The sequence below is a fragment of the Dichomitus squalens genome (assembly GCF_000275845.1).
Source record: "Dichomitus squalens LYAD-421 SS1 unplaced genomic scaffold DICSQscaffold_41, whole genome shotgun sequence".
Taxonomy (NCBI): Eukaryota; Fungi; Basidiomycota; class Agaricomycetes; order Polyporales; family Polyporaceae; genus Dichomitus; species Dichomitus squalens.
In genome coordinates this window covers 109,921-135,287 of record NW_006766923.1, presented here as the reverse complement: position 1 = coordinate 135,287, position 25,367 = coordinate 109,921, and the positions used below count along the sequence as shown (strand labels likewise).

At 53.0% G+C, this 25,367-nt stretch overlaps 7 protein-coding genes across 7 annotated transcripts; 4 read left to right on the top strand and 3 right to left on the bottom strand.

Moving 5' to 3' along the window:
- The first annotated feature begins 355 nt into the window (after positions 1-355).
- DICSQDRAFT_110426 (uncharacterized protein) lies at positions 356-2,490 on the top strand. Its single transcript, XM_007368913.1, has 2 exons — positions 356-1,234; positions 1,287-2,490. The coding sequence occupies exons 1-2, from the start codon at positions 400-402 to the stop codon at positions 2,354-2,356; spliced, it is 1,905 nt and encodes a 634-aa protein (XP_007368975.1). The 5' UTR covers positions 356-399; the 3' UTR covers positions 2,357-2,490.
- A 136-nt stretch (positions 2,491-2,626) lies between these two features.
- On the bottom strand, positions 2,627-3,443 carry DICSQDRAFT_90924 (uncharacterized protein). Its single transcript, XM_007368912.1, has 2 exons — positions 3,288-3,443; positions 2,627-3,233 (listed from the first exon to the last, which is right to left on the bottom strand). The coding sequence occupies exons 1-2, from the start codon at positions 3,417-3,419 to the stop codon at positions 2,682-2,684; spliced, it is 684 nt and encodes a 227-aa protein (XP_007368974.1). The 5' UTR covers positions 3,420-3,443; the 3' UTR covers positions 2,627-2,681.
- A 7,228-nt stretch (positions 3,444-10,671) lies between these two features.
- On the top strand, positions 10,672-11,418 carry DICSQDRAFT_67344 (uncharacterized protein; the record flags this gene model as incomplete). The annotated part of the gene is made up of 2 exons (XM_007368911.1): positions 10,672-10,797; positions 10,864-11,418. 2 exons carry the CDS (start codon positions 10,672-10,674, stop codon positions 11,416-11,418), a joined length of 681 nt encoding a protein of 226 aa, XP_007368973.1.
- Positions 11,419-11,668: 250 nt separating this feature from the next.
- DICSQDRAFT_90921 (Clavaminate synthase-like protein) lies at positions 11,669-13,458 on the bottom strand. Its single transcript, XM_007368910.1, has 7 exons — positions 13,177-13,458; positions 12,978-13,120; positions 12,787-12,912; positions 12,681-12,723; positions 12,429-12,623; positions 12,335-12,350; positions 11,669-12,261 (listed from the first exon to the last, which is right to left on the bottom strand). Exons 1-7 carry the CDS (start codon positions 13,238-13,240, stop codon positions 11,757-11,759), a joined length of 1,092 nt encoding a protein of 363 aa, XP_007368972.1. The 5' UTR covers positions 13,241-13,458; the 3' UTR covers positions 11,669-11,756.
- Positions 13,459-14,861: 1,403 nt separating this feature from the next.
- On the top strand, positions 14,862-16,929 carry DICSQDRAFT_173112 (uncharacterized protein; the record flags this gene model as incomplete). Its single annotated transcript, XM_007368909.1, has 16 exons — positions 14,862-14,959; positions 15,011-15,095; positions 15,163-15,176; positions 15,240-15,338; positions 15,392-15,401; positions 15,455-15,472; positions 15,525-15,550; positions 15,606-15,631; positions 15,693-15,724; positions 15,778-15,802; positions 15,862-15,873; positions 15,934-15,949; positions 16,012-16,054; positions 16,108-16,208; positions 16,673-16,832; positions 16,894-16,929. The coding sequence occupies 16 exons, from the start codon at positions 14,862-14,864 to the stop codon at positions 16,927-16,929; spliced, it is 801 nt and encodes a 266-aa protein (XP_007368971.1).
- Positions 16,930-20,717: 3,788 nt separating this feature from the next.
- On the bottom strand, positions 20,718-22,347 carry DICSQDRAFT_162995 (Clavaminate synthase-like protein; the record flags this gene model as incomplete). Its single annotated transcript, XM_007368908.1, has 10 exons — positions 20,718-21,061; positions 21,126-21,229; positions 21,286-21,347; positions 21,404-21,419; positions 21,483-21,562; positions 21,619-21,733; positions 21,795-21,837; positions 21,890-22,015; positions 22,079-22,221; positions 22,284-22,347. 10 exons carry the CDS (start codon positions 22,345-22,347, stop codon positions 20,720-20,722), a joined length of 1,095 nt encoding a protein of 364 aa, XP_007368970.1.
- Positions 22,348-23,856: 1,509 nt separating this feature from the next.
- DICSQDRAFT_173110 (uncharacterized protein) lies at positions 23,857-25,157 on the top strand (the record flags this gene model as incomplete). The annotated part of the gene is made up of 2 exons (XM_007368907.1): positions 23,857-24,529; positions 24,616-25,157. 2 exons carry the CDS (start codon positions 23,857-23,859, stop codon positions 25,155-25,157), a joined length of 1,215 nt encoding a protein of 404 aa, XP_007368969.1.
- Positions 25,158-25,367: the final 210 nt, after the last annotated feature.

The following is a 25,367-nucleotide window of genomic DNA, read 5'->3' as shown; positions in this document are numbered from 1 at the left end:
TCTTCGCGGAGATGTGCTCACTGCGCGGCCTTGATACAGAACCCTTTGAGCCCGCTCTCTTGTGCAGGGGCCTTAGAGACTTTTGAGGAAATCGACCGGAACAGCCCGCCGCAGCTGGCAGTTACGTCATGGCCCGGAACAGACATTCGTTACTGGTGGACAAAACATACTTGCAACCTGCCTGTCTTCGCTCGACCGCACCGCAATGACCATTTCGCATGTACCATCATATCAGACATCTGTGAACGTACACTATTTCGGATGTGAGGTGTAGTAGCAGTACTTGGCAGGAGATGATAGCCGTCTGCAGCGTGGCTTCCGCCACGGCGCCTTTAGACGCCCATACCGCACAACTCTGCTACGGACTTCGACCACGCTGACGGCACTCTTCTCGTCCCCATGGACGACTCAAACTCTCGCCGTATTGACAAGGGGAAAGGTCGTGCGCACGTGCAAGACGAAGAAGCTTCCGAGAATACGCCTCTCCTTGGCTCGGCGTCGGGCTCCCTGAGCTCCTCTCGGGACATTCCTATCCAACATCCCAATGCGACCCGCAGGCGGATCTACTCCCGCCTGGTCTCCGTATTCTTGATCTCACTCTCCTTCACCGTGCTAGTCTTTGTGCTTCTTGCAATCGTTGCGTATTCGTGGCGCTCCAGAGCGTCTGCGACCAGGCCGGAGGAGATCATCAAGAAGGCACTCATCGTCCGTGGACCGGATAGGGTGGACGTGCTGAATGCGACGAGCGAAGACGGCATCTGGTTACTGGTTCATGGCCGGATGGGGCTGGACGCGGGAAGTGTGGTGGGAGTGAAGACGGACAAGGACGACAGCGTCGTGCAGGATTGGTTCAAGGGCATTGGACGGTGGGGTATTCGGCAGATCGACCGTGTCACAGTGACTATGTCCGACATGCGTGTCGGGCCAAGAGCGCATCCAAATATGACTCTTGCGACTGTGTCGACGCCGTCTATTGAGGTGCAGCTCACGGCGAACCCGCCGGCGAGGGACCTCACCTGGCTGACCCCTGTGCAGATCCCCGTGCGGATACAGCCGACAAAGGATATTGACGACCTCTTACACTTCGTGCGGGAGAGTTGGAAATCAGGCTTTTTGAGCATCCAGGCTACGGTCGGGCAGGCGGTGGTACGAGGGGGCGGACTTGAGGACCATGGATGGAGAACCCGCTTCACTGTCGCACACAGTAACGTCCGTCCGGTTGTCAACGTGAAGAGTACGTTTGCTCTCTGCTGCCTATATAGCACGGTTTCTAACATGTGGTACAGTCCCCTCGCTGCCCGGTCTGCCACCCGCGGGTGACGGCCACCAGCTCCCTGGTTTCTCTGACCTAGTGCATCTGCAATCCTTCAATATCGCTTCCAGGCATGGAACCATCGAGCTCTCTGCGAATGCCACCGCTCTTAACCCCGTCCCCTTAGACGTCGAGTTTGAGGCACCTGCACTCCCCTTCTTGATTCATCTCCCTCAACCGGAGTCGAACTTATCATCGGTCGCAGTGGCCTCTGTTCACTCCCACCCATTCCAGTTCACACACCCCAATATCTCACTCACAATCAGTGGCGCCGTTGTGCCGCTCCCCCGCGACTCTTCAAGTGCGCTGTCTGCGTTCGTGAGCAAGTACATCTCCGGACGCGACGCCGACATAGAGATCTCTACCCCTCTCTACCCTGGTTTGACTATCAACACGACCTTCCCTGCACCGCACCCGCGCCCGCAGATCCTCCGCAACGTATCCATCTCAGACATGCGCATCAAGCCGGTTGGCGCGACTATGTTCGCCTCCGGGGTTGTGCACGCCCTCGTCGTGCTCCCCAAGGGGATCGACGTAGGCGTCAACGCGAGCCGCCTCTTCCCCGACGTACTCGTCTTCGACGGCGAAGTGCCCACATCTGACGAGCCAGGTCCGGACGAGACCGCACCTCTCACCTCGGCCCTAGGCCACCCCAGCCCGCCTCCGACGCGCCCGCTCCCCGAGCCCTTGCCCCCACGCGCGTTCGCGCACATCGTCCCGGACGACTGGATTCCCGCCGAATGCCGCGAAGTCGAGGCCCCCCCAGACTCGGGCTCGACCGTCGCGGTCTCGGCGCAGCTCGTGGACGTGCCGCTGGAGGTGCTCCCCGGGCGCGAGCGTGAGTTTAGCGACTTCATGGCGAAGGTCATCTTTGGCTCGCAGGGCGCACTGGCGGGAGTGCAGGGCGTCGCGGCTGTCGCGGTGCGCGTGGAGGGCTTGCCGTTTGCGAACGGACAAGATCCGGAGATGGAGCTGGCGGGGTTGCCGTTTCAGGGGAGCGTGAGGATCGGGAAGAAGGTGGGGTCGTTGTCGGGACCTGCATGAGCAGGTCTTGGTTGTAAGGTGGATGCTGAGTGCAGACATGGACTGGTTGCTTGGATGTATTATTGTATCATGTACGCAGTTTCGTCTGCAGTGTAGGGTATATATAGAGTGCATATAGCACATCTACGGCCACGACACAGACACGTGCATATGTGTGGGCTTCAAGGATCGCCGGTCCAAAGTATTGTTGGTACGTCATCGCGGTATCGGTACGCTTGTCTCCTGTTTTGCTATGAGCGGACTACTCATATCTCACAGATGTTTTGATGTGCCTTTAACGTCAATAGCAAATGCATGGAGTCGGTTCGTGATACGATTGTGCAGCTCAGTATACATATGGAATCAGTCTGTACGGCGTCTTCCGTGCCCATTCCTCCCACTGAGAGCCGAACTCCTTCCTCAACACCGCGTCCTCTACCGCGATCCGCTTCACCGCAGTAAGGGCGATGGCAAGGTGGAGCAATGATGACCAGGCTATGCCAATCGCGATCCACGGGTTTTCCAGCACCCCGCTCTCGCGAATGTACGAACCAGGAAGCAGCAAAGCCATGAGACAGCCGATGTCAGTCATGATGAACGCGGTGTATGCAGGATGGCGAACGACTGAGTACGGGCCGGTCGTGACGAGCTTGTGTTCCTTGAGGATGGCAAGCTGAAAGGTGAACAACTTCCCGAGGGTGTCGTAACACTTCTTGCGCCATGCCGCCCCTAAGACCAACAGCAGGAACGCGACAACGAACGGCGGCGATATTGCAAGTTTGTCGACCCTTGATGAGTCTCTGAAGAGGGTGGCGAGGATGCGGTCGGAGAGCGGCGAGGGGAATTCTCGTGCGAGGATCGCGGCAACTTCACAGAAGTGGAAGGTGCAGTCAATCGCCTACATGAGAATGACGGTAAGTCCCAGTAGAACGCTCTTTCCATGGAGACGCACCAGACCGACAGCGGGAAACCACCCTGCGAGACGGGTGATCAAATCGGCTCCGCCAAACTTCTTTTGATCTTCGGTTTGTGGGAAGGGATTGTTGGGTGGGCGGAACGAGATGTTCTCTGCCACCATGATCATTGCAAAGGCGGGTACCTTGGCGAGGTGGAGAAAGCCCATCTTGGTTGTGGGCATACACAGCGCGAGATGATGGATGAGAACCTCAGCGGGATATTCCTGCGGGCGAGACCTAGTACTTAAGTTGGCCACGTGAAGGAGGGTCGGAGCACCAATGGTCGGGGATCAGGATCATCCGGGCCCTACATTCGGATGCGTGAGACGGAAGACATAATATTAGGTCGAGGTTGTTGCGTACGATGACCCTTCGAAGAGACGATCTGTGATGCGCTCGCACACGCCCATCGATAGAAACATGTATCATGAAAAAACGTGCACTCTTAGACCCATCGGCTACTGTCGTCCCTTGTCAAGGGACTACGCGCACATAGGGGGGCAGCGCTGAACGACCGCCCGTTGTCCAAGCGATATGTAATAGCCCCCAAGACGCCCCACAAACGTAACGCCGCCAAAGCGTTGGAAAGAACCCCTCCCTCGTATGTATGATCGTTGGACTTGGGAGGGCGGGAGATCCATCCTCGCTAAACTGCGGGGAGGAGTTGTGCCCAACGGATCCGACAGCAATCTCTATTGGCGTCGACTGCTCATTGTCGCTAGTTGTAGTGCTTTACGACAACATGATCACTTCCTCCTTAATGTTGACCTTGCGCTTCAGCTCCGTCTTCCCGTAAACGCTCGTCTGGGCACGCCTCCACTGCTCCGTCGCCGGGGTGTTCTCATTCTCCAACCGCCGCACAACGCCCACCCTCCGAAGAATCGGACTCTCGGCGCGCGGCTTCAGCACGATATCGTCGTCTGTCATGGCGTGGTAGAACACCACCAGGCGCGTGGTGACACGCTAGTCCACGGGCGGCTGTACGACATGGTGGATCGTCGCCTCATAGTAGGTCCCAGAGGGGAACTCCATCCTTGCCCACCGCCGCGATACAACCCTGCCAGCAGATCAGGTCCCCTAGCAGTGGCCTCCCTCCGATTGGAAACAGTCCTGCAGCGAAGCCCGCGGTGAAGCCAGAGACGTTCCTCGCTCCTGCCGTTCCCTTAGGGTAGCAGTAGACGGTGACGAAGACGCAGATCGTGCCGCACCAGCCTAGCTCGCGCAGAAGATAATTTCATCAAGCTCCCGTCTCACCTTGCACCCAGTCCGTCAATATTCTTTCCTTTCCACTTTTCTGCACGGTGGCACTCTCGACGTCGGCCGTCCGCCACTTAAGAGAAGAGGAGCAAATCCAGAGGCCGGCGAACATCTGCCTGAGAAGGTAGATCAGCGTAACGACTGTCTCCTTGTTGTCTCTATATAGTGATAGCATTCCTTTCTGATGAGGAGGAGGTCTTTGACCAATCATCCTTCCAAATGCCCCGGTTACAGAGCTTCTTCCCTGTGCTGTGTAAAATCGAAAAGCGCTATAATCGTTCGGCGCCCGACTCGGCTTGTTGCACTCGAACCCTTCCCTGTCCGTGTCTCAAACGAGTCTCGACGTCCACCCTATTCCCCTCTGCATCTCAGAACACATGTCGAGCTCCTGGCCATTCATTCGATCCGCGCGTTGGAGGGGACAATCAGCACCGACCAACTCGCGGGACCGACCTTAGCCTCGGACGCAGAGGGCAATACGCTTTGGATGGCGCAACACTGAAGAACGTCAAGGACCAGATAATCACTAAGGAATCGAAACTGTCCTTTCTTGCGCTCTCTACGCGCTAGGGAGACAGTGGCACCACTTTACGCCGACAGCGCTGTACGTGTCTCCCCCATTCTAGAGACTCGACCAGGTGCAAGCTCGCGTCCTATGCCTGCCTTCTTAATGTCTGACACAACGCCCTCCGAAGCATGTACCAACTGACCACAAACGCGAACGCGAACGCGAGCGTCAGCGTCAGCGCAAAGGCGATCGGGAGCGAGCGCTAGTACCAGGTCTGTTGGGCCGCCACAACCTGACGTTCACGACCGCGTCGTCATAGGACGTACATCTCAATGACCGGGCCCGGAAATCTCTGCCTCATTAGAGACCGGACCATTGGTAAGAGAACGGGTGAGTATCGACAGACACCGTGCAGATCTCGAGGCACAGAAAATTATACCATACGTCGCATCGGTGCAAGGTCTACGAAATATAACTCTGTACGTGACTCACAGTACAGTCTTGCAACCAGGGAAGAGCGAAGCTAGCAGCTGGGTTGCCGCGGACCCGGAAAAGGGTGGCGGCTCAGAAAGCGACGCATGCGATACCTATGAAGATTCCTAGAGGAGCAAAAGGAATGAGTATGTTGGAACGCCAGGCGTCAAGGGGCAAGGCGGCTGAACGATGGAGAACGTCTCCTTGCAGCAAAAGAGAACGAGCAACATTGTAATTCGTTGAGGGGACTTGAAGTGTCGCGGTGACCGCGCAAGAGAACGGAGCAACAAGAGGTCTCCAGCGACACAAAGGGGATCGGCTACGCAACGCGAACCGGAGGGTGTAGAACTCACCGACGGGGACAGGAGATCCCGGCTCTGAAAGGCCAAGTATCATGCACTCCATATGACAACGTAGACAGCGGCTCAGTCAGTGAACATCGGGAGTAGCGTCGAGGAGGATTGGAGCCAGGAGTCGGATATGGGGCGATACAACGGAGGTTAGCAAGGTATGCCGTCGGAAGTTGAGGACAGAATAGACAAGAGGGAACAGCAACACATCGCGTTCTTGGAGCCGTGGTGGGCGATTGTACAGCAAGGAGAAGGGCCGCGTCGTGCTCAAGGAAATGATAGAACAGCCTAAGGGAGGAGGAAGCAGATCTAGCTGGCCGACACAACAGATCACATGACCGAAAGCGACGTCTCGCAGCTGCCCCGGTCCCGGGCCGCGTCCTCCGTCCCACATCGCGGGCACTACGATTGCGATGATATTACGCTAGGATATCTTCTCACCAGATCATCAACACCACTGCACACCTCCTGCCCCAGCCTGCCCCTCGGCTTGTTCGTAGTCTCGGCGTGCGTACGATTCGTTCTTGATCTCGTCTAGACTTGTGCGAGTGCATCGATGAAGGCGATGCTGTGCCTTCAGCTCAGGCTGTCTCTGTATCGCCTTTACGTTACCATGGTGTGATCGGCTTGGCGTGTCATGATGTGTGGACGTCAAGCCGAAGGGTGCGAACCTCTTCACCGACCGATGGTACTTCCTCTAGGCTGAGAAGCAACTATAGCTAGACCAGTACGAGCATCGCTGTTCCCGAGGTACGAAATCATCAAATGCCCGGACCATTCCCGCGGTGCAGGGATGGCAACTCGACCAAGCGGCCTTCCATGTTAACACGTCATTGGTCAACCACCTCACTATCCTTCAAGAGCCTTGCAAGAGGTCGCAGCCTCGCAGATTCAAGGTTTATGGCCGGCCTGTGCGACATTAGTGATCTTTAACCCTGACCTTGTCAACCTCAGAGACCTGACAGCTCGTTTCCGCTTGTGAGCTAGCCATACGATCAGCATTCCATAACACAATTCTGGTATCCTCATCAAATGGCCGCTCACAGTGCAGTTCAAAAAGCATTCATATGGTAGCCTCCACGTTCTCGTGCTCATCGCACACTAGACCGTGTTCTGAACCCGTTTCCTGCGAGCTCATCCGCTTTCCCATACCACGCCGCCCCTGCCCAGCTCTTAGTCAAGAGTGCGCGCTGAGGGATCCACAATTAGTATACCATATGGGCGCAGGGCGCGCGCGGATACGTGAGGCGGGCTTCTCGGACGGGTAGGTGCAGGGCGCTGCGTTCACATGCGAAGGCAGTACAGAACGGAAGGCACTCGCAGCGTGGAAGTTAGTGTGAAAGGCCGTTCAGCCATAGACAAGCCAGTACGCGCTACAGGACCTTCACACACCGGACGGGCCGTGCGGCCTGACGAAAAATAACTGCTTGGAAACAGTATACGCGGCTGTCAGAGAGCGGGCCTGACTCGGAGATCCTCCAGAGCGTTAGTGAGCAGAGCAGACTTGGTAGGTGAGGGTCCGATGGAAAGCCTTCTCTAGCAACGAGACAGTAGGCAGGCGTTTGGGGCCTCTTAGTGGGTTATCACGTAGGAGCTACCTCCGTGGAGAACATCCCCAGCTGTCGTCGCGTCAGCGCTCTTCGACAGAAACAGGAAGAGTTGGGTTATCTGACTGCTCGCATGCGCAGGGTGCTGTGTGCAGAGCTCTTGTCTGTCGGAGGTAAGGGGTGAACTTAAGCGATGATTATGTGGCAGCGCGTCCTGGATCACAGTCGGAATGGAGGTCAAGCACTCACAACCACACCCTATCTCAGAGCGCTGATGGCGCATCAAGTGCCTTGGCCGTTCTGGGGTGAGGCCGAGTTCACACCATCCACATACTCTACTCCGGTCTATGGTGCCAACTTGGCTTCCCTACTTAGGTGACTTGGAGCCTTACTGTACTCCGCTCATACCCACTTTTCCCCCATTCAACATGGCCGATTCAAACGCAGTGCTCCTCGCTCAAATCAACAAGGGTGGCACAATAGGTGTAGGTTACCTCGGGGTAGTCGCCAGCTCCATGTAAGTAGATACGAAGACTATTTCTCCCCTTTAGTCGGCTGACTGAAGAGCACTAGGGTATATGGTGTTACCTGCATTCAGACGTTCCAGTACTATCGTTCAGAGAGAGCTAAAACGGATGGCTTTTGGTTACATGGTATCGTACGTGTAGAATCTCTGTGAATGAGTGGGACGTATACTGATACGACCTTGATAATCACAGGTCCTCGTCTTGTGGTAGGTTCTCCAACTTAGTCATCAGCTCGTTGCCAATTTGTGACAGTTCTCATTGCAGGATCTTGGACTCAATTCAGTCGGCCTTTGCGATTCATGTTTTTAATTCTACCTCATCGACAACTATGCTAACCCATTGGGCTTGTTAATCAATATATGGTGGGCTGTCAATCTGGACTCTTTGTGCCACTACTGAGGTTTCGAGAACTTCCAGGAGCATGCCTGTAAGGTTGAATTCTCTGCGCGAATTCAAGTGCTTACATGGTGATGGCAAAGGCTGGGGTTTTGACGAATGTGAGTCAGCATGCTGCTGTCCTTGGGTCGCGGCTTCACTGAATTTCCAATAGGCACGCATTTCATTCTTGGTCAAGATGTAGGTGAACATCGATTGTGTTCTGGCCACTGCTTAACCTCCCTGGATAGGTTCTTTACTTTCAGGGTTTGGAGACGTATGTTGCCGTCCTCTTCCTTCCCTCTCTAAGCTCAAGAAGCTCACACTCTTGACTTCAGTTAGCCGCAATGCCTTCGTGTCCGGGTTTTGCGTAAGCGTTTCCTCGAAATCAGGCTGCCACTTGTTGACTAACACAAATCCTTGAAAGGTTGTAGTCAATCTCGCTCGCTTCAGTAGGCTCTTCCACTCTATGCTGAGCTACATGTTACTGACGCCATATCTGTTGATGCAGTCATGAACGTCTGTAAGTGTCCTGCTCTAGAATTGAGATCGGGTCACGCTCAGTGATTTCCACCGCCTGCAGATTTTCCCTCCCGCATGTGCGTACATTTGTGCAAATCTGTTTGGTAAATATATGGTCGGAACATGCATCTTCAGGTGATCGTTTTCTAATCTTTACGAAGCCGAGAGCAAGCTCGAAGTAAGTATCGCCTCGGCTCATTGAATGTCCCTAGTAATGACATATCACTCGGAAGCATCTCGGTGCTGCTGGTCTATCATTGGAGGCAGCTGCAGACTTTATAGTCTCTGCTGCACTGATATACTATCTCTATAAAGGTCGTACCGGAATGCCCAGGTATATATTTCTCTCAGGTTACCGAGTCATGAGTGTAGCTGACATGAACATGCACCACAATGCGAAGGTCAGACGATATGGTGGCTAGGTTGATCTTACTCACCGTAGCGACTGGCTGCTTGACAACGTAGGTTCGTTATGTATATGACAACCGTTCTCAGACTCATGCTCTACTGCTGATACAAGATACGTGGCAATTGCGAACCTTGTTGCGGTGCGTGGTCAATTATATCCAGTCAATCGCTTTCAAGGCTCATTTCGTGCATCTCAGTACATTGCCGCTCCATCATCTCTTTATGTTCTTTTCTTCACATTCCTTATTTCCAAAATTATGTCGGGTCTCTCTGACTATATCGATTGTATCCGCTGATCAGTACATGTGCAGTGGACGCCAATGCCCTGTTGACTTCGTGCGCTAATTGTTCTGCTCACTATCGTGTTGAATGAATCTTACCTTCTTATGTAGGCTGAATTCTCGGGAGTACATGCGGCAGGGCACTTCTTCAGGCAAGGTGTTATCAGCGAGCATGACGGATCCAAGGATGATTCCTCTCTCCACCCTCCGCGTACCGAGGGAACGCTGCGCAGACAGAGGGGCCACGAGCAACGTGATAGAGGTGAGCCGCAATGGAATTCCACCCCAAACATGCGAGGTCTAATCTACGACATGTCTTTGTAGTGCAAGGTGGACATAGACCAGCCGTATGTCTTGTGAAGCCTACGACGTTGCGGAGCGTATTTAGGCACATGGTATCTACCTCTTCCCCACTGCTCGTCCTTCGGTACTTAGTCGTCCCCTAAGCATCTGTAACATAAGAGGCATATCTCGAATTCACTGAATCTGGGCGGGTGGCCTATAGCTTCCGAGGAAATTGCGTGACCCTCAATCCATTCCGGACGCATGGTCCTGGAGAATTGCTCAAGGCTAGAACAACAAACCGCATCGGCGCCCATAATAGTCTCGGCGCTGATGATCACCTTGAGCGCGAGCTTCCACCGCCTACAAATTCATTGCTGACTCTGCATCCATCTACAATCTCATTTCCATGGCCCTGCAACAAGATCACAAGGAGTGACATAGAATGTGTGCGACTGTGGGTGCACTCCCTATAAACTCCGACCGCTTACTATTCTGGTCGAAGCTAGAGCTGGTATTCGGCTTGCAGACCGAATCAGTGAAGTGATCGTACGCTTGTCTGATTCGGAGCTATGTATGCTCTAGCGTATTGTCCACGGAGCATGAATATGTCCTTTTGAGTCATTATCCTAAAGTAGACGATCCTTTCCTCAGGCAAGACCTCAGCCCCAATAGGTCTCAGAGACTCAGCTGTACTTAATCCGCTCGGCAGGTATGGTTGTCCGCCTCTTGACAATCGATATCCTTCCACGTCCTCAACACTGTTCTGTGCTCTATCTCTTTCCCCATTCCTTCAACGACTTAGCGATGAACCTCCATAATGCTCGACTCCTCGCTGTTCCCATTATTATGGTAGCCGAGCGAGTGGCATTTATTGCTCCCAATCGTCCCGCACCCAAAGGCGAAGAGATGGAGAAGTTTGGTCGTGCAGACAAAGTCACTCGTACTGCGACGTGGTTTCCGCGGATCTCATTGGTGCGCCACATTTGAATGGATTCTATTCATTGATCATCTTTATTCACTGTGAGCGGTACATGCTAGGGCGGAGACTACATATGTCACCTATGCGAGCTTGCCGCCATCTTGGCCCGCGAGTATCCATCGCCCCTCTCTGATAAAGTCCTCGCCACTCTTTTCAAGGACCCATCAGCCGCAGAACGCCTGGAGATGTCTCCCATCTATCTTGCGGGCTGCATACTCCTCGTCTCAAGTGGAGTGATCCGGCAATGGTGTTATGACACTCTCGGGACATTCTTCACCTTCCAGCTCGCGCTCTTCAAGGAGCACAAGCTCGTGACCTCCGGACCATACGCCATCGTGCGCCACCCCTCATACACCTCCCTTGTCATGGGAAGACTCGGTCTCGCTTTGGTGCAAGTCTTTCCCGGATCGTACCTCTACGAGAGCGGCCTGCTGGAGACACGATCGGTGGCTATATTAGTAGGGCTTTGGGAGCTATGGATCATTGCGATTGTGGTAGAAGTGATTACTAGGAGGGTACCTAGGGAGGATGGCGTACTTAGGCAGGAGTTTGGGAGACAGTGGGACGAGTGGGCGAAGACGACACCGTACAAGTTAATTCCCTACGTCTACTAGCCCTTGAACTTGATGAGCGGCGTAGCTGCGGTTATCTTTGCACATGACCCGGGCTGAGGTCAGCGCCTCTTACATATAAGCGGAAATACTTTATCCGTGAGGTACTTTCTCTTTTCTGCAATCTCGACCGGCTAATCATTGAGCGAGGTGTCGTTTCAGATAATTGAGGGCCTGCATTCATTCCTGACCTAAAAGATTCGTGTTCGGCTGTAACTGACATACACAGATCGTTTATTCAGTGCGTACCGGGGGGTGATCCATCCTCGCCCATCTGTGTGGGGGAGTTGTGCGCAATGGCTCCGACAGTCACAGCTACTGGCATTGACTTCTTATTGTCGCTAGTTGTAGTGCTTTACGACAACACCGTTAATCACTTCCTCCTCGACGTTGTCCTTGCGCTTCAGCTCCGTCTGCCCATAAGCGCTCGTCCGTGCACGCCTCCATTGCTCCGTCGTCGGCGCGTTCTCATCCTCGAACCGCCGCACGATGCCCACCCTTTGCAGCACCGGGCTCTCAGAAAGCGGCTTCAGCACGACGTCGTCGTTTGTCATGGCGAAGTAGAACGCCCCCACGCGCGTGGTGCCGCGCTGGTCCACGGGCGGTTGTACGACGCGGTGGATCGTCGCCTTGTAGTAGCCCCCGGAGAGGAACTCCATCCCGTCCCCAGCGTTAATGACGAGCGCGTTGGGGATGTGCTTGACGAAGCGCCACACCCCGTCGGGGGAGAGTATCTGGAGAGCGGTGACGGGCTGCGACCAGAGAATGGTGATGGTGCCGAAGTCGGTGTGGCCTTTGAGCCAGACGTTGGACGTCTTCGTCTCTTCCTCTTCGGAGCGGGGATAGCTGCAAAATGCGAGAGATGAGTATTGGATATCAGCGCCGCAGGTGTGGCGCGAGAGAAGCGTGCGGAACTCACTACTTCATGAACCGGACTGGAGCCGAGACAGGGAAGTCGAGGCAGCGTGTCAGACGATTGAACCCGATGACAGGATTATCAACGAAGTACGGACCATATGTCTCGCCCTTGGCTTCAAAACCGTGAATGTTGATGAATGTGTCTTCCGGAAGCTCCATGCCCAGCGCGAGCAGACGGAGGACAGGGAAGAGGACGTTGAAGTGATTGTGCTCGGCGAAAGCGCGGATCTCGGGAAGAACTGGCTGAAGCGCCTTCGGATGCTCCTGGTTCTCGTAAATCGAGCGATGTACTGTTCAATGACGTGGAGTTAATGTCCCTAGTCTGACAGAGAAGGGGGTATGCTGACAGTTGTAATGCTCTAATTGGTCCCGTACTCCGTTGTCTATGTGCTGGAGACATGGTGCAACATGTTCAGCTCAAAGCGAGCTACGCACGACCAGGATCTGACTCACCCAGTAGTTTCGTAGCTTGTAACCCCTGTAAGAGCCTGTCTTCTTGATGTCGCCCGCGAAGCGTTTCTTCTCATCATCAGGAACATGCTCAAACGGGAGGTTCGCGATGTCGAAGATGCGCTCGTTCTGACGATCAGTTGCAGCGTACAATGGGCAACGCTGGAGACGTTCAACCTCGAAACGTGACGCACCTGTGCCTCGGTCCACCCATGGTTGATGACGTATAGAAAGCCATGCGTGCGCATCGCATCACGAATCAGAGGAGCCAGTTCAGCGCGCCCTTCCGGCGTAGTAGCTCTCGCGAGGTCGATTATGGGAAGATCGGCCCAATCCACTGTTGATCAAGCGGTATGAGTAGAGTTTGGCGGAGCATGCAGCTTGTATACGCACGATTCTCCTTGGTCAGAGAGGCAGCGACATAGTGGGGCACGACAGGAAGCGTAGTACTAGGCATGATAAGGAGGCCAGTGAGTGGGAAGCCAAAGCTGGAGGTTGAGTTCTGTTGGCGGTGATCGTCGCGACGGGTGCAGATCGTCTAAAGCGCGGCTCTCACATATGTACTTCCCTGCTAATGACGGACGGATTGTCGAGCCGTACTCGAACATTCATACCAAGACACTCGCACGCTCCCAGTACGTGGATGACGCAATCAAGCGGGGACATTGCGAACCCACGTTTGACATGGTGGAGGAGAAGGAACTGAATAGCCGAGCCCCAAGTTGAAGGCTTAGCACTTTCGTAATAGTCCCGGCCCGGAGAGCCGCTATACCCACGTGAGGCGGAGGTTAGCGCCAACGAGCAATTGCTACACTGCTCCCGTTTTGCTCATTGCGTACGATTCATGTCGTGCGGCGCTTCATATCAAAATACCTACTATCAAAGGCGACTCGCGCAACTGGGCTATCCGACGCTCAGTACTATCTGAACGACTGCAGCGTGACTCAGAACCTCGGAGTCTGCGTGAGCTTACGGCGCGCATTCCGCCCTTCAGTGCGCTAAAGGGGGTGGGGGAGCACGGGAGGGTCCCATGAAGGACGCCTTCATCAAGCTGACGAGCATATAACGCTCTATTTCATTGTAGCCAACTCGTAATGAGATCATCAGCGCCGCATCTCTACACGCTTTGCATGACTACCCAGCAGTGGCTGGGCTCGTCGTGGGTCGGCTTGAAACTTACCCATTCAGTCTCTACTAACGTCTTGAATTCGCTTAGGCCCTTCGAATGCAAATATGTAGGCTTAGGCTGTAAGGATTTTATGGTTGGTCACATGAAATACACATAGGTACGCTACAGAGTCGCTGTTCCTTTTTCCAACACTTACTTCGTTGGACGAAGACACGTCTCTTCTGCTCTAGGAAGTACATTCCTTTGTCGGACACGGCGGAATCTAGTCCTTTAAATGCAGCAAGCCAGAATATTCCACGCCACAAATCCTTGTGATGACAGGTGAAGAAGAGGTCGATGTCGCCGCAAGTGCACTTGAGGCCGCCAGTGACCGTGGCAGCGGAGTCCATTTCTTCCAGCCAATCACAATCACGTATGACCATCTGATTCAATCGGCACGATGCGCACGCTCACTACTGCGACCGTACATAAATATAGATGAATGGTGGTTCCCAATAACAAAAACTCGCTTCATTGTCTGGCGCTCAATGACTCGGTCTCATGGCAGAGCCCTACCTTGACTGACATCCTCACCTGCCTGTTGGCATGTCATACGTGTGCTTCTAGGAGTGATGGTAAGATACGCTAAACTCTGACGGGGATCGCCATATCTTGCTGCTCTCATGGTGGGGAAAGGCCTTCGCAGCGATGCTCGTGAAGCAACGGAGGACAGGCTATTACAAGCCTAGAATCACACATCAATCACACTCCACTGGCACATGATATGGGTCGATGTGCACTCCCTGCTTACGAAGCCTTGTTCTGCACTGCAAGCTGTGGGCCTGTCTTCTATTCGAAGTGATCTGCTTTGTCCGACAGCAGGTTATAGCCTAGCACTGATGTTTACTATCCGGTCGCGCACCCTCACCCTCTTGTGCTTGTGCTCAGCATTCTCTTGTCTTCACTTAGGATGTCTAACCTGACTGATGTCAACGCAGAGATCCTTGCTCAGCTCGACAAGGGAAGTACCATCGGTATAAGCTTTATCGGCGCTGTGGCTAGCTCCATGTGAGTGGAACCACCATCTCTGTTTTGTTCACTTGGCTTATCACCATGAAGGGTATACGGTGTCACTTGTGTGCAGACATTCCACTACTATCGCTCGCCTCGGGTGAAGACAGACCAACTTTGGTTGCGCTGCACGGTACGTGTAGCTTATAGCAAGCCATCGTGCATCGTCAGGAATACTGATGCATCCTCCCAATCTGAAGGTCTTGGTATTATGGTGCGCTATCAGTATCAGGATATGCTTGCATCGCAATGCATCTCCTAACACATTCCGGACTAGGTTACTAGACTTCGCTCAATCGTCCTTCGCTATTCATTTGAACTACTACTACCTCATTGAAAACTACGCCAATCCTCCGGGCCTACTGATTAGTACCTGGTCAGCTGATGACCTCATTTTTTCGAGATATTACTGACTGTCTAAACGCTCAGGAGCATGCCCGTGAGTGTCTGCTGAAGTCATGAAATGTTGCATTGATATGAACCTCTGCGAAGGCTTTGATTGTGATGAACGTAAGTCGCGGTGCCTTCTGCCTTTTTCCACTAATCCCATTCCACTATATAGGCATTAACTTCGGTTCTCGTCAAGATGTACACTGTTCCTCATTCTAAGCTTCTTCGCAATTGTCTAACGTCCGCACCACAGGTTCTTCACTTTCCGGGTCTGGAGACGTACGCTGCTAGCTTCCACCTCGGCTTTACTCTTGTTACTTAGTTTCATGATTGCCCATAGTCAGTCAGAACGTACCGATCGCAGGGCTCTGTGTGAGTGAACGGTCTGCGAGCAGCTTTCTCACACGCTCACCGTAGATTGGTAGATTTTTGTCACCTGGGCCTGCTTCGGTATGCGGTGTCTGCGGCTCTCCCCTAGTCTGGAACTAATCTTGTCATGGTTGACACAGTGATGACCATCTGTGAGTGCTGACTAATATGCCCCTCCTGCACTAACTCCTTATTGATCCCTACAATGGCAGACTACCCTGCTCGCATGTGCGTGGCATTGTAACAGAAAAGCCCTTCACCAACAAGGCATGTAACACAATTTTGCACAGGTTCTCATTTCATAACCTCTTCGACGCCGAGAGCAAGCTTGAAGTGAGTGTCGATACAGCCGACTTCTGTGTACCGGCTCACATGTCTACCCGAAGCGCTACGCTGTCGCCGGACTGGCATTAGACGCATTTGCGGCCACCCTCATATCATCTATACTGATTTTCTACCTGTACAAAGGCCGCTCCGGCATGCCAAGGTAAATTCGGTAGTTCATGCTCGTGTATTTCGACATGACTCTACTGCCATGCGTCTAAACATCTAGATCAGACGATATGATCGGCAGGTTGATTTTACTCACTGTAGCCACTGGATGCCTCGCAACGTATGTCATGACCTCTCATAGGTTTTCCTGCAAAGCTTCCTCCCTGATCACATTTGCAGATTGGTAGCAATCGGAAATCTGATTGCAGTATGTCTTCATTACTCCTACTGAGCTCAGATTGGCACTCATTCTGTTGCATGGTAGTATGTGGCCGCCCCACAGTCACTATATGTATTATTCTTTCACTTCCTCAATGCGAAAAGTACGCACTCTTTTTTTGCATAATCTCAAACAATTGTACCCCTCATTGACACCTTTCAGTGGATGCAAATGCAATAATGACCTCGTACATTCATGTTTTGACGCGGTCGCCGCATAAATCTCACATGACTATTTAGACTCAACTCCCGAGAATACGCGCGACAAGGATCGTCCTATGGAAAGACCCTATCAACAACTGTGGATTCAAGGACAATTCCCCTCTCTAACTTTCGGGCACCGGCCGTCGAACGCATCTACCAGGGCGCGGACAACGAGGCTGCTGTAAATTCCAGCGAGGTAAGCATGAGGATTCTCTGCCTCATATCTTAACTTCTGACTGTTGTCATGCTTCTCGCAGTATAAGGTCGACATCGATGCGTCGTATCCCAAATGAATGGCGCCACTTTATTGGCTTACTGCAGGTGTGTCGGTGGACCGAATCATGCACTGCAGTGATATCTGATGGTGTTGGCATAACGTCTTAAAATCATTCAGCTTGCAATAAGTCCATTGCAGAACAGAATTTTCCAGCATGACAACACGGAAGCTGAGCTTAGTGACCCAATGAATGCGACGATACGATACTTAACAATTTATGGCAACGCATGCACAGTGGTAAATCCAGATGATCTACTCTTGATGTTCTTGATATCGCGAAGAGGCCCGGAGAGCCACGGATGTAATAGAAGTATGCACTCTTGATTTGCTGCCCACAAGTCTTATCCGTGGGGTTCAGTACTATTTGTGTCTATGCCGGCCTCAAACGGATGCTGAGAAAATCAACGACGCACACCCCGTGCGCTGATTAATAGGAGCCGGATCTCAAAACTGTCTGTTATGGACTTCGCCGCCGTAGGTGTGGTAGACAGATGCCCCACTCGACGCTGTTCTCTTCAGGCTAACATCAGTCAAGATACGGGGATGGTGCTTCAACTTGAGTTCTGGCCCGGAGCTCGGAAAGATGCACGTCTTTTCTCTCATACGCATCAGCTCAATCAGCTTCCATGTTGCATTGCCTCGTTCCCGCAGCCCATCCTCGTGGTGTATTCTTCCGTGATGATCATCCTCTCATCCGTCACATACATATGTCTGTGTGGCTCAGAGTCGGTTGGTTGATACCTTGGGGCTTTCCGAGCGTAATCTGAGAGTGGTTATACCACGAGAGGAACAGAGATATAGTGTCAGAGGGTGCTAAGATGAGGGAGAGTCATGAAAGTCGGTAGCCGCCCGCTTACTGAATCGTAACTATACATCTGCTACTGGCATACTGAGAGCGCCTATTAGATATGACACCGGTAAATGTCCGTTCGGCACCAACCACCGAGTCGGATCATCTGTCCTGCACGGTGCACGTATTTTGCGTGCCTGCTGTGATCAGCTTCTACGAAGGGTACTTATAACTCCTTGCACCCCTTCACATAGCCTCTGCTCTGCACCTTTCAAGGCGGCTCCACACGCTAGGCTACTCACTGTCACTTTACCCGACTAACATGACCGACACGGGCGCTGCGCTACTTGCCCATCTTAATAAGGGTAGTACAATTGGCGTAGGGTTCTTAGGAGTCATTGCTAGCTCAATGTTCGTGTATTCAGAGACTGCCTTCAGCCGATACTGACTACTGTGCTTTAGTGTCTATGGTGTTACATGCATGCAGACCTTTCAATACTATCGGTCGCCGCGGGCCAAGACTGACAATCGTCCATTGTTCTATATGGTATCTATTTTTCCAAAACTGTCTACGGAAGGTCAAGTAAACTTACATGTTCTCTTCGCACCAGGTTCTAGCTCTATGGTATACTATCAGGAGATTGGTCCAGCAGGAAGCACACCCTGACGCTGTTCCCTGTGGCAGGATATTGGACTCGCTTCAGTCATCATTTTCCATCTACGCATGCTACTTCTATGTGATTGACAATTATGCAAACCCATCTGGATTGCTGATCAATAACTGGTACGTCGGCCTCTCACGTCTCCGGATCATCACTAAGCAACGGAGCTGTTAAACTAGGAGCATACCTGTGAGAGTTACACGACGTAGCAGTGCAGTCAATCACTGATCTTTCCTTGTCTCGAGGCTGTCATTTTGACAAACGTGAGTCATAGTATCTCAGAACTTCTGCAGCGAGTCGTAACATTGTCGTAGGCCTGTATCTCCTTCTTGGTGAAGACGTTCGTTGGCGTTGATTATCTAGTCCTAGTTGACGCTAGCTGATATTCTCTCCGTAGGTTCTTTACGTTTAGGGTCTGGCGGCGTACGTCTATACCTGCTGAATTCCATCACGCAATCATCAGACCGAACATTGCTTTTTCACAGTCAGCGGAAGCGTATATGCCACTGGGACCTGTGTAAGTCACCCTTGTACTTGTCATAACGGCATCATAATCATATGTGGCTCATGGATATTCGTAACAGGTCATATTTAACCTGGCACGTCTTGGTAACTTATTCTATGCCTGATTGGCCAAACCGGTTCTCATGTACTATTTGATGACACAGCTACGAACATCTGTAAGTATCTCACCAGCCAACCTCAATGGTCGTGCTGAAGATTGATCATCCCTATATCTCAGACTACCCTGCTCGCACGTACGTCCAGAGTCGGTACAGAGGCCCACCTTGTGCCACGGTTGACTCGGACCTCTCCATTCTCAGGTTCTCTTTTGCTAGCCTCTTGGTGGCTGAAGTAGAGCTCGAAGTATGTCACGACTTCTCAGATCCCATCTGATAACTCATGTGTCTCTATCAAGCCCTATGGTATTACGAGCATGTCCTTAGAGGCGTCCGCAGACATTGTCGTCTCCTCCTCACTCATATATTACTTATACAGCAGCCGAACCGGGCTAAGCAGGTACCTCAAGCACTGTGTTTACGTGAACCACGCTGAAACCCCCTTCAACTGAACGAAGGTCCGATGATATGATCACAAGGCTGATCTTTCTGACTGTTGCCACTGGAGGCCTAACGACGTGAGTTCTCTAACACATGATCATCATCGTTTGGTCGCATCGTTCTGAGGTCTCTTTCAGGCTGTTCGCAGTCGCAAACCTGATTGCTGTGAGTATTTTGACATCACATTTGTTAGCGATGTGAGAGACTGAGCTGAATGAGGGTTGCTTAGTACATCGCGGCACCGACTTCCTTCTATGTCCTTTTCTTCACTTTTCTCGTCGCAAAGAGTATGCGTTACTTTCTCGCTCGAAGCCAATCTCTTAGACGCTTACCTGTGCATCATAGTGGACGCAAATGCACTGCTGACATCGTGCGTGCTACGCGTCTGTGCACTATATGCACGTATGAAACTCACAATTGGGATGCAGGCTCAACTCTCGAGACTACGTACGACAAGGCGTTTCTTCCGGATCGATCCCTCTCTCCTTCCAGACCCCGTCAGAACGTATCCGAGGTGCAGACGGAGGGAATAGAATTGCCGACTCAGAGACAGCAATTGAGGTACATATGTTTCTCCTTTTCCCTAGAGTTTTCATACAATAACCTTCGGCGGGGTATTTTCAGTGCAAGATTGAGATAGAAGCGCCATACGTTGCATGACTCGCCCTGGCACCGAACCAGTCGCGTGACTTTCAGCGGCATAATCTCCTAGGGCGATTCTGTATTGTACTCCGACCTTATGATTGACTCCAGGTAGTCCCAAGGTCCGATAACAGGCTGTGTCATCAAAACCTTCACATGGCGCGAACTGATATCTAAATCTGTGCTGATATCGCCGGCAGACTGCGGGCAAAAGCCCGTGTTTGGATATCTTGTTCCTTGCACAATCTAAGTCGGGAGCACGTCTCACCTGTTCACATCTTCGCCGGGTGCGCTTCACTGTGGGAGGCGAGAATTCATTCTCTTCACATAGAAGCACAGGGAGCTGGACTTCTCCGCGATGGCGGCGGTGACATGACGAGTCGGACGGCAGAGCTACTCAACTGAGCGACCGAGCGCTCACAGACCTCGAGTGCCGGAGAGAACGTGCGAGATACTGTATCCTTACCCCTTCATCCGAGTCGGAACCCGACTTCCGTCGGAGCCCATCATGACTCCGCCGCGCCGGATGAGACACCGTACATCCCCTCGGAGAATCAGTCGGGAGCGTCTATCATCTGAGTCCTAAACAATTGCTACAGCCAGTGATGTGACGTCTCTGCGATACCGCGAATACGGTCCCAGGCAGCAGGTTTAGTTGAAGTGTTTGACGACAATTCCAGCAACGACCTCCTCCTCGTTCCCGTCCTCCCTCTTCTTCAGCTTCGACGTCCCATACGAGGCCGTGCGCGCCTTGCGCATCTCCTCCTGATTCGGCGCGGCCTCGTCCGCCACCCGCCGTTTTACCCCAATGCGTTGCAGCAGAGGACTCTCAAGGCATGGCACGAGCTTCACATCGTCGTCCGCGAGCGCGAAGTAGAACACTCCCAGACGCTCGTAACCGCGCTGATCGGCCGGGGGCTGCACAACGCGGTGGATTGTGCCCTTGTAGAAGCCTCCAGAGAGCATCTCCAAGGAGTCGCCGATGTTGACGACCTTCGAGGTTGGGATTACACGAAGGTCATAACGATACGGACCGGAATGAGAGTGCGGGGCGTACCAGAGCGTTGTCCATGTGCCTGATCCAGCGCCATTTGCCATCCGGGGAGAGGATTTGCAGCGCGGTGACGGGTTGACTCCAGAGGATAGTGATCGTGCCAAAATCTGTAGGCTGCACTCAGCGTCGACGGCGACAAGTGCAGATACTGATCAGCACGCACCAGTGTGGCCCTTGAGCCAGACATTCTTGGTGTTCTTCTCGTCGTCCTCTGAGCGCGGATAACTGTAGCTCCCACATCAGCTGTGATACCCCGAAGGCCCTGTGCACATCGCACTCACTACTTCATGAAGCGGACTGGTAGAAAGAAAGGCATTCAATATGTAAATATCATGTCATAATACAAAGAGCGACACTTACTCCACCCTTCTCCGGCGGCGTCGAAGTTGTGCATGTTCACGAACGTCTCCTCTGGGAGCTCCATCCCCCTGGCCAGAAGCCTTGAGGGACGGGATATATTGAGGAATAGCGTAGGGAGAGTACAGCCTGTGCATACCTCAGAATTGGATGAAGGATGTTGAAGTGATTGTATTCCGAGAATGTGCGTATTTCAGCCAGGAATGGTTGGAGTGCCTTTGGATAGATGTCGCGACCGTAGATGCCATGATGCACTGCAATTGATCTCGATGTCAGCTCTGCGCGCGCCATACTCCGTTGGAAAACTTAGCGTACTGTTGAAGTGTTCGATTTGATCTCTGACGCCATTGTCGATGTGCTTTGGACAGAGTCAGTGCATGTGCCAATTGACAGCAGTTGTGACACGCTACCCAGTACTGGCGCAGCTTGTATCCGCTATACAAGCCCGTCTCTTTGAAGTTCGCAGTGTATTGCTTCTTCTCTTCCTCAGGAACCTGTGAGAACGCAACGTCCGCGACATCGAACATGCGGTCTCTCTGTCATAGACGAAACGACAAATTAGAATTATTAGCACATGAGAGCAACCTAGAGGTACCGACCTGAGCCTGAGTAAGTCCGTGGTTCACGACGTAGACGAAGCCATGGGTGTGCATCGCATCTCGCATGGCTGGAGCGAGTTCAGCGCGGCCCTCAGGAGTGGCTGCCTTAGACAGGTCGATGATAGGAAGGTCCGCCCATTCGACTGCGTTATGTTGGAAGCCTGAGTCCATGTATCATGCGCAAAATCTCGAATGGCTGGCTTACGATCTTCTTTGGTAGCCGGGGCCGGGACATAATGCGGTGCGTACGGAATTGTGGTTGCGGGCATTATGGCTCAAGGCTCTGTGCGGCGACCAAGATGTGCGACTAGAGGCGGTAGCAGTTTCTGTCATATATATAGGTATGTATTTAAGGCCTCGCGAAGTCGCTAGGGCAAGAAGAGAAACAGAGGTCGTGGGGACATGGGAAACGGGGCTATTATTCGACGTCAGGGTTGTCCGCTGACTAGCATTCCTGAGCAGCGAAGAGCAGAGGCTCCCACCCTGACAGAACATTAGATAGGCTAACGGTAGAGCAGTGTGCATGTGAGTACAGACCTACTGCGTATGGATGCATCTCCACCTGCGAGAAGCGGTTGAACACGTCTTGGGAGCGCAAGAAGGCCCCTGAGCCTGACCAGCTTCAGCGTGCGGAACTCCGCTTTCCACGCACCGAGGATATTGACTTGTAAGGCTGAGCCCAATATTGGAGTTCAGAGAGGCTTCCAGTGCGGCAATGGCATGCGTCATCGACTCGGCCACTCGAAAAAGGACTCAGGACGACATTGATATCGGTACGTAGACCGGGGGCAACTGGACGAATTACCGCGTCCTTCTTTTCCTTACTCTGCGCCTCGAAAGAAATGCGAGCAAAGGTGTGTTGTCCATCAGGCTTAGGGCGGACTGCAGATGAGTATACGATGACATGACTCTACGACCATTGCTTGATGCGTAGGTGGCATACTCGGATCACCGCCTTCTGGGACCCCGAAACCGCTGGTAAACGCCCATCTACGCACCTCATATCTTCGCTGTAGACGACGGATTGCCACGAGCAAAACTTTCCTTGAGCGGGCGATCTAAACTGCACGCAATCTTCGTGTATGTATTCAATTAGTCATATCTAAACCTGTCGCTGACCAGTCAGCAACGTGTTGGACGACCTCTTGCTGACGAGCGCACGCGACTGGCCATGGTCCATCGGCACGCCTGCGTCCCCCCGCAACGACTGCTTCCAGTTGTTTTACCTCAGCGGTATAGTGAGCTTCTCAGCTTCATGAGAATAAAGCCGCATACCTTCCCCTCAAAGGTGTTATCGGCGCGCGTCTCCGTATGCTTGGGTGGTCCAGCTGACTCCCGCGACCCCTCTAAAGCCTTGAACCTTGCCTGAACAGCCTGTGGCCTGGACTTGGACGCTGGCTTTAAATAGCGCCAGCTGAGTACCAGATCTTTGCTATCTTCTGTAGCTTCCGGTGGTCTGTTGGAGTCTCTGCACACCCGGTATGCTCGTCTTTTCCACTGACGACTCCTAGACGCCCTGACTATACGCATCGCCGCTTCGTCGTATAACGGAGACTCCGATAGAGTCAAATAATGGCCTGCAGCAACAAGAAGCCAGAGGTTACAGGAATAGAGGACAAGAGAATCCTCGGGGTTCAAGAAGACCAATCCACGTATCTTGCGATTAGAGCTGATACGATGGGGCACGCCAGTATGTGATATGATCTTCAAAGTCCCTCAGATTGAAAACGTCTGATACTGCCGTGCGCATTGTAGAAAGCGTTCCACACGCACTCTCCATGGACGTAGGCCATGCATACGCTTACGATGCTGTCTTCAGGGGTCGTCCATCTCCCCGAAAACTCAGCCCTCTCTCGACTCTGATGGGTGGGCTCGTCTTCAGTGCTGCGTTCCTCTTTCCTCTTGTGAGCGCTGAAGACCCGATATCCTTCCATCCACCTTCCACCGTCACTCTCTGCGAACCCGTCACCCTGAACTGGACGGGAGGCACTCCGCCTTACAGATTAGATGTTGAGCCGCTCGTAGGCAACATGCAAGTTACTAGCCAAAACGAGCGGCACATCAATATCACTAATCTGGTCTTCACGTGGACACCCGATTTTCCTGCGAACACCACACTTCAACTTGATGTGGTCGGGAGCGGCTTGACCGGCAGTGCAGGCGGACATTCGATCGTGCTGCAGAGCTCGAATTCCAGTTGCTTGAGCGCTGCCAGCCCGACGACCTCGCAGGCCGCCACCTCTAGCAACATCGAGAGTACTCTCAGCCCAATGACGGCCTCAAGCCAAGCCATCGTCCCCCCTATGTCAACCGAAGTTCAGTCTCCCGGAGGCGGATTGAGTAAAGGCGCTATCGCCGGGATCGCGGTCGCTGTTAGCCTCATTGGCATCGGACTAATCGTCGGTGCCATCTGGGCCGTGCTGAGGCGCAGGTCCCTTATGCAACAACCAGGTACGTAGCGTTGCCTCGAATCGCTTCATCTCTCGCCGACCATACATTTCTCGCACATGGGCTGATTCTCTGCACACCGTGCATAGGGAAAGATTACGATAGGAACATCGTGTCGCCCGCATTCTCAGACGGAGCTTCCAGCGTGCCCTACACCGGCATCTCTTCCACGCTCATTTCTGCCGATCCGGACAAACCGTACAACTTCGTGGCCCCGTCCCAGTCCATGTTCGGGGGTGGCTCTAACCGCGGCGAGCAGGACCTGCGCCCAACGCCATACCTCGTCCCACGGGAGTCGACTACGTCGCTCTCGGAGATCAGGCGAGCCCAGAAGCACATGCGGGAGCTATCAAACTCAAGCACGAACGCGTCTACGGCGGATGTGCGCGCTATGAGCGTGAGCCCCACGCAGTTCGGATCTGACGAGGCGCCCGAGGCTGTGGCTTCGTCGGTGCTGAGGGATGGCGGTACGGGCGGTGGCGTGATGGTGTTCGGGGCGGATGGGAGCGTGCGGTTTTCAGGGGGCTCCGAGCGTATTGGATCACTTGGAGAGACGGAGGTCTCGGACGTCAGGAGCGAGTCGGGGGAGACAACGCTACCTCCGCCATATGCTCATTACTCAATCAACTGAGGTAATTCCCCCTAAATGGCATGCCGTGATGTCCTCGTTTTGGTTATTAGTTGTAGTCTTTTCCCTGTCATGATATGAAGACGTCATGGGCCCTCTCACGTGCATTCTGTAATCCTTCAAATGTGGTACCGTCTACCTTTTTGTTAAACAGTCACGAGGAATGTTTCCGCATCACGCTTCTAGGTCTTGATTCGACTCCGATGCCCTACA